A 13,585-nucleotide genomic window follows, 5' to 3' on the forward strand; every position below is an offset into this window, starting at 1 on the left:
AATACCCATCTTTGCACCAAGTGCCAATATTCTACCTGGTTCAATTCACAGGTGGACTTGTTGTCCAGCTGTAAATTAGAGGAGAAGAAATTCAGATGCTTACAGAAATGAGCAAGACTGTGGCTGCTCATTCCACAGCCATTCCAGTGATCTTATTGGGGGTGATTTGGTGAAAGACAGCCATGGAATATGCAGGGGGCAAACCGTACTTTGGAGCAGGGTGGGTACAATTTGGTGTAAGTAGCTATAGTGACTTTAGGCAAGAGGCTGAGCCAGAGAAAAAGTCAGAAAGGTGGAAAATGCAAAGGAAATAAAAGGAATACAAGAGAAAATGAAAAAAAAATGGAATAAAGGAAGAAGGAAGAAAAAAGAAAGAAGAAGAAAGAAGAAACCAAAAAAGAAAGAAAGGAAAAAAAAAAAACCAAAAAGAAGAAACAGGAAAAAAGACACTTTAATGATTCAGGAGCATAGTTAAGTTAAAGTAAATAAAAATTTTAAAATAATTCTGATCCTTCCTGTTTTTATATATACAACTATGCAAAAGAGATTTAAATTTCATAACATCTCAACATAGGCCAAAATCCCATCAAGCACCAAACTTTTGGATATTAATACTAGAGTATTACTTAAAAACAGTTTTACAGTAACATTAACTTATAATAAATAGAAAATTTCCTATCTTGTCAAGATAATTTTTTAAATATTAGTTTAAATAATCACTAATAGTTATCACTTCAGAGATTAGCACAGCAGATGCTCAAAGCAGTAGGTTTCTCAGTAATTTTTTGGCAGCTCAGATATGATTGCCTGCTGTCGTTGTGTATCTCACCTGCTTTACATGGCAGTACTGCATGGGACAGCTGGGTGGTTTGAACCCCCTCTTCAAATCACACAAAGGAGGAGACAGAAAGCAATTGCACCCCTGAACTTAAGCATTATCATACAAATGAACTCCTGAAATGACACTATTTTTTCCTTTTTCAAAACAATCTGATCTTTCTGTTCTCCTGAATTGCTGAGGGACAAGCTAAAGGCTCTCAGTCACAAGATGGTCATAAATCCATGCTGTTTAGTTTGACTACTTCTCTCCCAGGGATCTATGTCCTTGGAGATGTAATAAGTACTCACAGAGTCTGATAGAGATACAATGGATTTCTTCATAGAGCAACCCAAAATTAAAACTAAAGGCGTCCTTGGCAAATGACGAGGTAACGAACAATTCAGCTTCTAACAACAGTTTGTCCCAGCTGAAAGCCCTGTGCAACACTGTTGGGCTATATAAGTTGGAGCCTTTGGTCACCTACTGGTCTGTTGGCAAAAAGTTCATGTTTTTTCTTAGCTTTAAAGCCCTTTATCCCCAGTTCTCACTAAATTTGTAACCTAGCTTCTGCAACAAGTCTCCAAGTTCTGTTGCTTTCCATCCCTTCACACTGTCCAGCAAGGGGATTTACTGACCCTTTCTGAAAGCCTGCTCCAGGTGATTTTGAAGGTATCTTGAGTTATCACTGAACAGGATAGAAACAGTCACAAATGTATGCCTACTTCTTTTTCTATGGTGTTTATGAAAGGCTTTCACACAGAACATTTTTTTCTCACTTTGGCACAGATCTTCAATGCTGATTTAAGGAATTACATCATTAAAATCCTTATGCTAGTCTGCATGTGGTTTAATTAATCCCCCATCATATCCTCCAATTGTTTCCTTTCAAAGAGGTAGAATTCTAAAAAAGCCAGATGTACAGATGTAATAACTGATGCAATATATCTCAGTACAATTTTAGCAGGAAATTTCAGATTCCTTCTTTTCAACAGCTTCTCAGAAATGTTTGGCATTTATTACTTGCTGTGAAAGGCTCTATCAGGCATGAAAGAGAGAAGGCATGTGTCACTAGGAGAACTTATGTTGAGCTAAAACTCAGTGCAAGAGACACAGCTTCCATGTAAGAGAAATAGCCCAGTAAGGGCTTCCATGCAGAGCTGTCAGTGGTTCAGAGCATGTCTGTGGCTGTGTTGAATCCATGTAGTCCCACTCCCCAGACCTGCAGTAGACTAGAGGATGTGTACAAAAAACATGGAAATCCCAATGACAAACTGTGATTCTTGAGTAAAACACAAATCCTGCGTTAGGACTTCATTTCAGGACTGACAGTAAGCCTGTGGTGATAATGTGCACCATCTGTTGTTTTGATGGGTTATAAACTTTTTCCCAGAAAAATGCCTAAGCAAGTTTTGAGATCAATTTACTTTTAAATTCCAAAATATCAGTAATGTTCACAGATTTAATTTTAAGAAGTAGTGATTGCTTGCTGTCTACCTCACCTTTCCAATCACCATCTCCTGCAGTGATCATTTTTACAAGAGTTGGCTGATACTAAAAATAATGAAATTCCATACAGATGTATGCACCTCTGCATTGTCGCAATTTAAACAACAACAACAAATTATTAATAAAACTTTTCAGCTTAGTGTATTTTGTTTTTCTTCGGAGAAATAAATTCTTAATGCCACTGACATTAAGAAGCAATTTACATAAGTTGCAGCAATTTTGCACTCACAGCCTTCTAATTGAAAATAATTTAAGAATTTTGCCCATCTTTCCACATGCATGCAACAAGAATGCCATACTCCATCTCAGAATTGAAATTCTTCAATGCAAAAATGCACTATATAGATTACATACTGACAGGGAAAATTTACAAAGTATTTTTACAAAAAACCCCAGTGATATAAATGTCATGTATGCTTTTCTTGGCAGGTGCTGAAAAAGAGTTAAAATTTCATACTGACATACAGTTAAACACATTTAAGCAACTTCAGGGTAAAAAGGGAAACTTGGTAGGGGTTCAACTCAATCCATATGGAAGAGCACAGAAGACAGACTTGAACTAAACTTATCAGGCATTAAAATTGGACAACAAATGAGAACATTTCATGTAGTGTCTGGCATTCAGAAGGTATTGTCATGGAAAGCAAAGCCCAGCAAACTCAAAAATTTAGGCTTGACCAGCTTCATATGAGAGTTGTTTAACAAAAAAAAAAAAAAGCTGATATCCTGACATTCTATCAAACCTAGCTTATCTAGAGAAATGGAGCTTTCTACTATTGATTTCACAAGAGGAAAAGGTTTACTGATGAAAAATAATCTTTAAATTTATTTTCAAGTGCAAATACACCTAAGTTTATACACAGCATAGTTTTGCTTTCTTCCTTCTCAGGTGTATATCTAAAGTAGGAGGCTGAATCCCTGCCCTCAACAATGCTAGTCTGCAAAATCAGACTGTTTGTGATAAAACAGAGTATTCAACATAGTGCTGGTGCAGGCCCATCTAAAACTTGCTATTCACTGTGCTTTGAAAGTTCTTTAGGCTCTTCGTCTTAAACCAAGGGAATATCGTTGTCCACCCACTGTTAACATCACCCTAATATTTAAGTTAACCCTTTAACCTAATGGCTTGAAATAGCTTTTAGAAGAAGTGATTTGCTCATAATTTTCACCTGGAAGATTCCTTTAAATGAGACAGTTTAGGCATATCCACAAACATGGAGGAAGGAGACAAGGCTGCCAGCAGACTTATCTGGGTGTCATCATGAGAAGCATCTATTTGCTGGAAAGAGGTGCAAATAACTAAACAGGTTATTTTATCTATGCACAGTAGATTAAAAAACCCTTTTCCACCACTTGGAGGTTGTTTGCATATTTCTTTACTTTTCCAATATAAACATTGCTTTGGGAACAACTTCTAAGTCAATAAGTGACTTAGAAATTTTCAGTTACAGTTTTTTTATTCAGTCAAAGCATTTTGTTATCAAAGTTGAAATATGGAATTTCTAAATATAAACTAAAAATAGACGATGGTAATTAATTTTGATCATTAAAACTTTTAACTGTGGCATAATGCACTAATTCTGCAAAAACATATCTGCATATGTCCAAGTGCTTGATGTCCCGGGTGCAGCGCCCCTCATCTAAAAGAGCAAAACACCAGGTGGCAGCAAACAGTGAAAAAATGTACTTTACATTTCTAACAGCACAATTAGTGATGTTACAGCTGAAGAAGTCATAAACTTTTTCTTTGGTTTACAGAAAACGATTATCAAAAACAACCAGATGGAGACAGTGTTGAAGACAGTGTCAGCAACCCTACAAAAGGCAGAAAACATGAGAAAAACCCCCAGTATATAAGCATAGCTGCTATAAACAAGTTACTAGAAAAGACAGAAATGTAAATGTACAACTTGACATCTTGGCAAGCCTCAGAAGTCTTCATGCTTAGCACTTCAGAAGCTGGGTATTTATTTAGATTACCAATATTTTGTTGGGATTGAACTTGGCACTGAGAGCAGATAGCATAATACATGTATTTCCTGGGTCATGCTGTACCTATATAAAATTGCAAACCTTTCATTGCATTGTGAATTTACACTGGTCGCTCAGGATTCAACAGCCAAAAAACCCAACAGCCCCCCCCCCCCCCCCCCAAAAAAAAAAGGCTCACATTTAATATTTACAGTCCTTAAAAAACTCCACAGAACAGAAAGCTCTGCCATTTCATTTGAGATAAAATAAGTACAAATAGGATTATCATAGGAAGAGATACTTAAAACTGAATGCAGATTCCTTGAGGGAACAATGGAAATTTTTAAAGAAAATTTTTGAGAAGTTCATATAACAAATACAGTACAATCCTGCTGTTTTCTTATACATGATTGGCAAATGTAACTTCATGGTTATTTTACCTTTTGTATGCTAAAATGACAAGTTGTTAGAATTCAAATGAAATTGTGATTGTGTGAAAAGTTAATTTTGTAATTCCCTTACCTTGGTTGTCTAAAACACTTTATTTTAAACATAGATATGAAAGACAATACTAAATTAATCAACTTGGTCAGACACTGAGAAGAGTTTTCTCATCTTGTATTCATAAAAATAATCAAGTTTTAAAGAAAGAGTATTTGAATTAATTTTGCACAGTAAAGATCTTTCTCCCTGATGCTTACCAGATCAACTTTCAGTTAATTCAGTTTGCCTGAATGAGTAAAATAAGAATTCAAGCAATGCTATAATGGCAGCAAAATTTAGAAAATTACATGAGGACTTTGATAAATAAGAAAATATAACATAAAAGTGTCATTCAAAGACCAAAATCTACCACTTTTCAAATTGCCTGACCCACTGCTAAAGATCTGTCAGCAGAAATGCACTGACATATTCTGTATGTTTGCATACCTCATAGTTTGGTGAATTTAATATATAGCCTAATGCAGTAGGAAATGTAAACATTTTGAACTCTTGGAATAATTTGATAATTCTCTGTCATTAATATTTAATTTTAATCAAGGTTTCCTTGTACTTACAATAAATTTTATCTTCTTTCATAATTAAAAATAAGTGTAGTTAAGCAGCAAGAAACTCGAACTGTTTCTTAATTTACAAATCTCAAAATTATTTTTCACAAAATGATTTGGCTTTCTTTAAAAGGCTCAAATTTTTAAAAAACATGATTATGAATTAAAAGCACATTTGGTTAAATCATTTTAGTGTATATAAATTAAAAGTTTGCAAATCTGTCATCTAGATAATACAAGTTTTTGTCCCAGTCCAGTAACAAGATTTGTGCAAGTGGACTCCTGGGCTCATCCAAGGCTTCAGGGATACCAGCAGCTCTGCCTGAAGCCCATTCCAGTGCTCAGCCAGACTAGGTAATTTTATACTTGCAGACATAACTGATCTCTTAAATCACTTTGAGAATTGAATGCATCTTAAATGAGTCATTATGGCTAATCTAAAAAACAATCTGTTCCTAGGTACCAGCAATTCTGGTGATAATAGATGCCTGATTACCTTTGTTCAGTGTGATCAAGGGTAACTTGGACACTGTTGAAGCAGGAGGGGTAAGACTGCCAAGACAAGGAGTAGAAAGTAATCATGGCTGGGTTTTTTCACGTGAACAGAAAATAAACAGGCTTTGCAGAGCAGATGTTCAAGGACAAGATTTTGGCCACAACTTTTAGGCCTTAGTTGCTGTTGTCCTTTAGCCAATTTTTTGTACAGAGGATGTAAAAAAAAAAAAGGAGAATGATAATTGATTAAAGTTTTCCTTAACTGATTAGCTTTTAACTGGGCATTGGAGAAGGATATGGTAACTTGCTTTTAGTCATTAAAGCACATTCTAAGTACTGTAGTCCCATATTGTTTCTATTATAATAAAACCATATTTAAAAATAAATAATTTCTGTTCTTTATTGTTAAGAATATTTTAATTGTCCTAATGTATAACATTGGTTTGTAGAAGGCAATGGCATGTAGAATATTTACATTCCTTTCTCTCCCAATTCAGACAAGACACTCTCTTTTTCCAGTGTTTCTCATGGCCACTGGGGCAAAAGACTGTTGATTTCTTATTTTTTTAGCCTGATTTCAACTCTTATGTGATTAGTGCTAGCCAAGTGTATATCCTCAATATTAATGTACAAAAATATTTTTTTTGTTTTGGAGACTGATTAATAAGCCCCCAGAACGTAAAGATGTGCTAATTATAGCAGCATGAATTTTTTTTTACTTTGTAAACATAAGTAACATAAGGATGCCAAAACCATTTCTTACTTTCCCATCCTAAATTATGTAGGAAATGTATTTATTCAGTCACACAAACCCTTATTTTTGCAAGGATTGTCCACATAAGCACCTTTCCAAACATGTACAATTTGTGGCTCAAACACCCTGTCGGTCACAGGATGCTATTTCACCCTGACCATGAGATACAACAGTGGCATCCTAAATTTAGCATGGAGGTTATTGAGCTGTATGCTTCTCGTAAGCCCAAAATACCAAGTACATCTGCATATCAAAGGCCTTCATGCTGCACCCTGCAGAATCATAGAGAAGCCTTTCCACAATGCTCTGTGGAGAATCCTGCTTTTCCTTGTCATGCCTGTACTCAGTAAGGAGCTTTCTGTGTGTGTGAGCATGCAGGTGTGTGCTTGCACATATAGATACATACTGTACACAGGCATTCACACTGACAAGAATGGGTTTGACCATCCAGAAGTGAACCTTCACAAAATGTTAAACAACTTGTGCGTGAAAATATATACACATAACCTCAATTTTATTTAAAATAATAGTTATTATTAATTTGCATAGAATATTCTAATTGACACTGTATTTTAAATGTCATTCTTTTGGTTTAAATCCATATAAAACTGAATGAACATGAATGGGCATGGTTTGTCTGTGCACAAATTTTCAGTACACAAATTTTCTAACAATGAGCTATATCCTGCGTAGTTAATGTCTTTTACAAGTTCTTTACCAGGAACTAGACCCAAATTCATGTCTCCCTGCCCTGCCTTGGTATTCCCACTACCCAGGTCTGCATATGATGTGGTGTTTAACTTTACAGTCTGACTTTGATGCAGTCAACTGTTTGCTATAGTTTGTTTAAAAATACCACAAATCATTCCATAATATAACTAATCACCCTTGCACTCCTGTTTACATACTATTAATAAACACAACAAAAGAAGTTGTCCTTGGAGACTAAGCATCTGGAATCCTTGGAGATCAGCAGTAACAAACTCCAAAAAGGGAGCAAAATCTTTGAAACAGTCCATTACTGTTGAAAAGTAACTCACTGAGTTTCAAGTGCAGAATAATTTTATTCCTATAGCTAGTCTGACAAAACAATCCCCAAACAAAACCCAAATCAAAACCTGAAAAACAAAAACAAAACCAAAAAAATTCCCCAAACCCCAAAACCTACAATTTCCTTTATAGACAGCACACCACATTGTGGATTTTCAGAGGAGATCACTACATGGATTGCTACAGGGTAGGACGAGTTGTGACTGCAAAACTTTAGAAGAGCATTGTGTTTGGAGAAAATTTAATTTCACTTATAAAAACTTATAAAATTGTATAATAAAATAACATTTGCATATATGTTCAGCATGATGTATTAATCACAGCAAAAGTCAGAAATATACTTGCTGAAGCTGAATTAACACATAATATCTCCCATTAAGTGACTCACACTTCTGCAAAGCCAGGTGTCAAGAGTTCCCCAAATACTAGCAGAGAAACTAAAATTCAAAAGGGATGTTTAATACCTTAAAAAGTGAAAAAGTTTCTTTGTGCTTCTCAGGGTCTGGTAAAATGGGATATCACCTTCCAGAATAACATATGTACTTATTTGAGAATTTGTGCTGCTATGTATGCAGTGACAGAGTGCAGAGCTCTCTATTTGCTATAGTTATGCACTGATGATAAATTACAAGTGAATTTATTTTTGTACAAGTGAACAATCCCAAATGTAAATGTTTATTAGAACTTCTGTTAGCCACAATCAAAGGCATTAGTTAACTTGCTATTATTGTAGTGCAAGTGGCAGGTGGCTTCTATTTTACTTTTTATAGACTTGTTCTAAACATATATTTATGCTAACACACTTTTTATTTTAATATTTTATCTTAGATTTTCTGCTGGTCTGGTAACCAGAAACATTTCAATAAGTGAACAAATGGAGTAGGAGTTATGCTAAGACATTTCAGCGTAGGCAAAGCTTAGAAGTCTAGATTTCTGTGCTTCTTGAGGCAGTGGAAACAGCAACTTCAAGAGGGAACAGATAGTGTACCAGGAGTTTCTAGGACATTTCTGCACATGTTGATGGCTGGAACATTATGAAGAAGAATTCTTCAAAAGATAGAAAACAGCAAAAGAAAGAACCATGCTTCACATAGTCCTGTGTATCTATGAATGAATATAGAAGGAAGTTCCTTGCCCTGTCTGTGCTCTCAGGCCAGCCTTTCCTCACCACCTAGAATGCACTGTGACCAGCAGAAAAGTGTCTGCTGGCACAGAGGTTCCCCTTTGTCCTAGGGAAGCATCTGAAAACACTCCCCAAATTTTGCCTTAGAATGATGCTATGATGATCAGTAGGGTAGTAGATACCTTCAAGAGGACCAGGATGACGGGGTTTGGACATCATAAATCAGCCACAATTTTTCTCTGGCAGCATCCTTCATGAGATTTAGGAAATGTTCTGAGTGATACCACTTCAGAAAAACTTACCTTCCTAAATAGCATAGCTCCCTTAAATTATTTTCTTATATAAAAACACAGCTTATTGTAATCATCAGCTGTTAATAATGTGTTTTTAAATGTGAAACATCTAGTATAGTTTGCCACTAAAATGGCCCTTTGAGACCACTTCCATTTTTTTCCTCGGTGTCACACACATTCTGTTGTATAATCCATGTAATGAATAGTATAATATTTTTTTCACTTCCAATCTGGAATCATGAGAGAAGTTTAAAAAAAATATAACCTTTGTACTCACCCCAGCCTTTGGTTTAGCTCCAGAGCTGGCTACTGAAGACGGAGATGCTAGGTCAGGAGCATGGGTATTAGAAGACAAGTTGGTCTGCGAGTGATTTACTGAAGCAACATCCACTCCACTTTCAGAACCAGATTCAACATCCTGTAGAAAAATTATGCAAGTCTCTTTAGTAAATGTGAATGTGAAATTAAATCTTATTTCTGCTAAATAATGGAAATATTTAGGCAAACTCACTTAAATACACATGCTTACTGTCCTTTTCAATGTGGTGACTTGCATTAGCTGCTGTTCTGAAATTATAAATCACTACTAACTTCAAAGCTAAATGGTAGAATGCAAGGTAAGAAAAATCAGTTAAGGGATGCGGAAGTTTGACATTTTTCTCTGATATTCAGTATTTCCTGTGTGCTCCCACCTTCTGTCTCTGCAGCACTGCAAGCTAGTGAACATCTGTAAGCCATTACGCGGATGAAATGACTTCACCCTCCAGCAGTTTATACAATTCAGAGGTACAGCTCCTCAGTTTTTTTGAATCACCAGACACTTATCAGCCTAATACCATTTCTGGTTAAAATGCCCTTACTTTTAATGACACTGATTACATTCCTCTTTCTGAGAATAAAAAGAAGATATACAGTATATTTTATTGTTGAGGAAGTAAAAATTTAGCACATGCTTGATTTACTGCATAGGGAGGGGGTGAGGGATTATAGTGCTTGCAGATAAATTGTGACACTGGCTATGTGTAGAACCAGCCATACACTGTCAGGATTATTAGATGAGGTGCAGCCTGCACGAATACAGCTACACAGGATGCAAAAAAATCTCCTGAACTCTTAATCCCGGAAAACTCCTTGCAGAGAAAGCCTCAGTTTCCTTATGCCAGGTTCCTAGAATAGGTGAAATATGGGGCAGAGTCATCTGAAAAGATACAGCTCCTCATCTGAAAAGATACAGCTCCTCATCTGAAAAGATACAGCACCCTTTGATTCGTTAGTTCCAGTTAAGTCTCTGGTCTGCCAAGCCAAAGCTGCCATTTAGACAGGCGCCATATGCCATGTACATGAGAGTGTGGTGTTCTGAAAAGCATTAGAAGCTAGGGACAAAGCTGGACTCTTGGTAGGACCATGTATTTGAGTCAGATATTTCCTGCCAATGAGTCATCTGCAAAGTGAAGCCCTGGGAAATGCAGCAGAGCCATGGAGCAGCCTCTGTAGCAGTCAGTTTAGTTACAGCTGCTCTCAAATATTTCTAGTTAGCAGAGCTATGCTGCCATGGTGCAGAACCATGATCTCTGCTGCATTACCCAGGTTTTTACACCATATTCAAATTATTTCTTACTATAAAATAAATATGAGTCTGAACTCAATACCTATATATCTTGAAAACCAGATCTTTTGATCTTCTGGTCCACAACAATCAAAGGTTCAAAAATTCCTAGGAAATCACTGTCATAGATAGCATATATTCCATGTTTGATGCAAGCTGTCTTTCTGCAGAGCTGCTTTGCAGCACGGGAACAGGTACCACCTCTGATTATCAGGCAGGGTTACTTATACACATTGCCTCTGCTCCCTTTATTGCTGTAAGAAATTAGCTGAAGTGCTGGCATGGATTGGTGAGCTACAGAGAACAGATGTCAACACTGTCCTTCAGGTTTCCTGTGTCATCAGTGTGTTTAGGGAGATACTGTGAGAGCATTGATCTTCAGTAGGAAAATGTTTAATGATGGAAAGTGATGTGATTTCCTCTAAAAATGACATATTATACAATTTTCAGCTGATCAAACCCAGTGAAATACAGCTTTTCTTACCTACAGACCACTCACTTAGCAATCATGAAACCTGGCTTTCAAAGGAAAAACTCCTTGTTATTTAAAAGAAAATATCACTAACCAAAAAAAAAAATTATACAAATGCTAGTCTAGAGATCTTGGGGCAGTGTTTCTCAGGTTTCTTGAACTGAAAAACAGCTGCAGCACATGTGGGTGAAATTAACAAGAAGTCTACACAAGAATACCCTGGATCAGCCATTTCATGTTCTTCAGAGTTACATGTATAAACATTTTACAGAAAAAAAGAGAATTCATCAGTCATGTTTGTGAGCTGTCCCATCCCCTTTTGAATTATTCTCAGCAAGAATGATCCTTTTTAGTGAATAAAAAAACCCCCTACATTAAATAAATCAAGTTCTGCCCAGAATCTTTGAATGACTAAGGATTTTTTGCCTCCCCCTAGCAGAAAAACAAGACCTGTAGCTCAGACTTACTTTCAGTTCTATGTACAGTCAAATGACACAGATTCGTGTTCTGAGACTGGTGCGACCCTGAGCCTGTGCTGACTCTCCATCTACAGTAGGTGATAATTAGAGCCAGACAGTTTCTGAATCTTGTTGATTTCTCTTTGTTTTATCTGGGAGTTCTGAAGCTCTCATTTATGAGAGGATGCCAAAAGGAAATAACGGACAGCAGTATTAGTGTCTTCAAAACATGTACATACACAAAACAAATACAAGTAAAATTCTTTACAAAAAGAGCTTTAGTTCTAAACTAAGGAGCTGAAAAATGTGAGGACTGAAAGAAAGAGGTGAAACAAAAAAAAGATTCTATTTAGAATAATAACAATAATAACAATTGCTTACAGGTAAATGCCTCCGTTTGTACGTTGGGGTGCTGGATGGGGAGGAGCCTGCACTGAGAGCATTTTCAATATCCTGGTCAAGCTGGTCCAGTTTCATAATTAACAGCACCATTGAATCCAGTCGTGAACGATCCCGATCCCGATCTTCTGTTATTTCCTATGCAACAGAAAATACAACTGTTAAATCTGTAATGGTACTAGTTGGAAAGAATAACCTTAAATTATGAAAGCTCTGTTTCTTTATTTACCAGGATAGCACACTAAATAATAAGCAGAAATAGTTTTTTTTTTTTAAATAATGCTTTTTGTAGCCATCTTACTGAGTATTGATGGAATGTACTGCTGAAAAAATATTTTATATTAATATTTAATATACATTCATTACAGCAATTAAAATTTTTAACAGCACAATTGTTTGTAATACATGCATCATTACCTGGATACACATACTTTCAAAACAGCTATGGATTCTAAACACTCCTCAAAATATTCACCCCAGATTAATTAACTTGATTGCACAAATACAAACTATGAAGATTAATCTGCGATGGAAACAGGAGACAAGTTTGAAGAGGCCATTTTCCAGCTGAGGATAACCCCAACTTCTTTTCTGTGTGGAACTCACTGGTGTAACCATGTTCTGTCAATTTGCAGCAGAGATTTCTGTCTTGGTTGGAAATTCTTGATGCACACGAGGTACATCAGGGTAATAGTGACCACAGCATCAGACATCCTCTGACTGGAAAAAGAGCTGGATGAGGGGGTATTCACATCACAGCCCCAAACACCTAGTTTGTGTAGCTAATTTCCCTTTACTCTGTAGAAAAAGGAGGCAGAGCAGATCCTCAAAAGTGCAACTCAAAGCAAGATCTTCAACTAGATGGACTAAATCTTGCTCTCAAGGAGTTTCTCCCTTTCCCTTTTATATAGAGACTTAACACAAAAGTTAGATAACTAGCCTGCCTCAAAATTCAGGACTGTGAAAACCCCTACTAATTCCTGTATGGATTTTCATAATTTGAATTTAGAAAATACAAAGTTCCATTAACTTGAAATAATATTTTTAAAATCCTTCTCAAGAAATGGATGCAAAGATATTACAATTTCATCATTGTGCCCAAGAAGTAGGCAATATAAGTGTCCAAATTAGCCTTTTATTTATAGTCACTAAACTGTTTTTCAGGCTATACAGAGACTTCACTTGGTAGGAGTCCATTAGCAGGATTTTCGTAGCCTGCTTCAAAGGCATTGCAAAACATGAATTAGATGACTCCTGCTAGAATTAAAAGATATGTATAGATAAAATAGTCATATAAACCACAGTCAACATGATCTTTAGATGAAGACAGATGTGATGGTTACATAACCACATCTTAGAAAAGCAGAAATATAAATCTGTCACTCCATAGCATAGCTATAAACAGTCTACAATGCAAAGGGTGTCTAAAAAAGCTGCTGAATTTTCAGGATCCTCTAATTACTTTGAACCGAGCTTAGAGTGATGGTGAGAGAATATCACCTCAAAATACCTCAGAAATCACTAAAATGGGTTAAGTTTCACTTTCTTCCAAATTGAAAACACAATGTCCCAAATGATTCATTTCCACT

At 36.1% G+C, this 13,585-nt stretch overlaps 1 protein-coding gene across 1 annotated transcript in view; it reads right to left on the reverse strand.

Annotated features, from left to right (window-relative positions):
* Positions 1-3,491: 3,491 nt before the first annotated feature.
* LOC311152700 (rho GTPase-activating protein 7-like) overlaps positions 3,492-13,585 on the reverse strand; it is a gene marked incomplete at its 3' end in the record, with an annotated part of 45,845 nt that continues 35,751 nt past the window's right edge. The window contains exons 2-4 of the mRNA XM_084204004.1: positions 11,979-12,134; positions 9,339-9,479; positions 3,492-3,605 (exon numbers count right to left, since the gene is read on the reverse strand). Coding sequence (XP_084060130.1) covers positions 3,492-3,605; positions 9,339-9,479; positions 11,979-12,134 — 411 coding nt within the window. The remainder of the gene's footprint in view (positions 3,606-9,338; positions 9,480-11,978; positions 12,135-13,585) is intronic.

Source organism: Fringilla coelebs (genome assembly GCF_963513975.1).
Source record: "Fringilla coelebs genome assembly, chromosome: 4".
Classification (NCBI taxonomy): domain Eukaryota; kingdom Metazoa; phylum Chordata; class Aves; order Passeriformes; family Fringillidae; genus Fringilla; species Fringilla coelebs.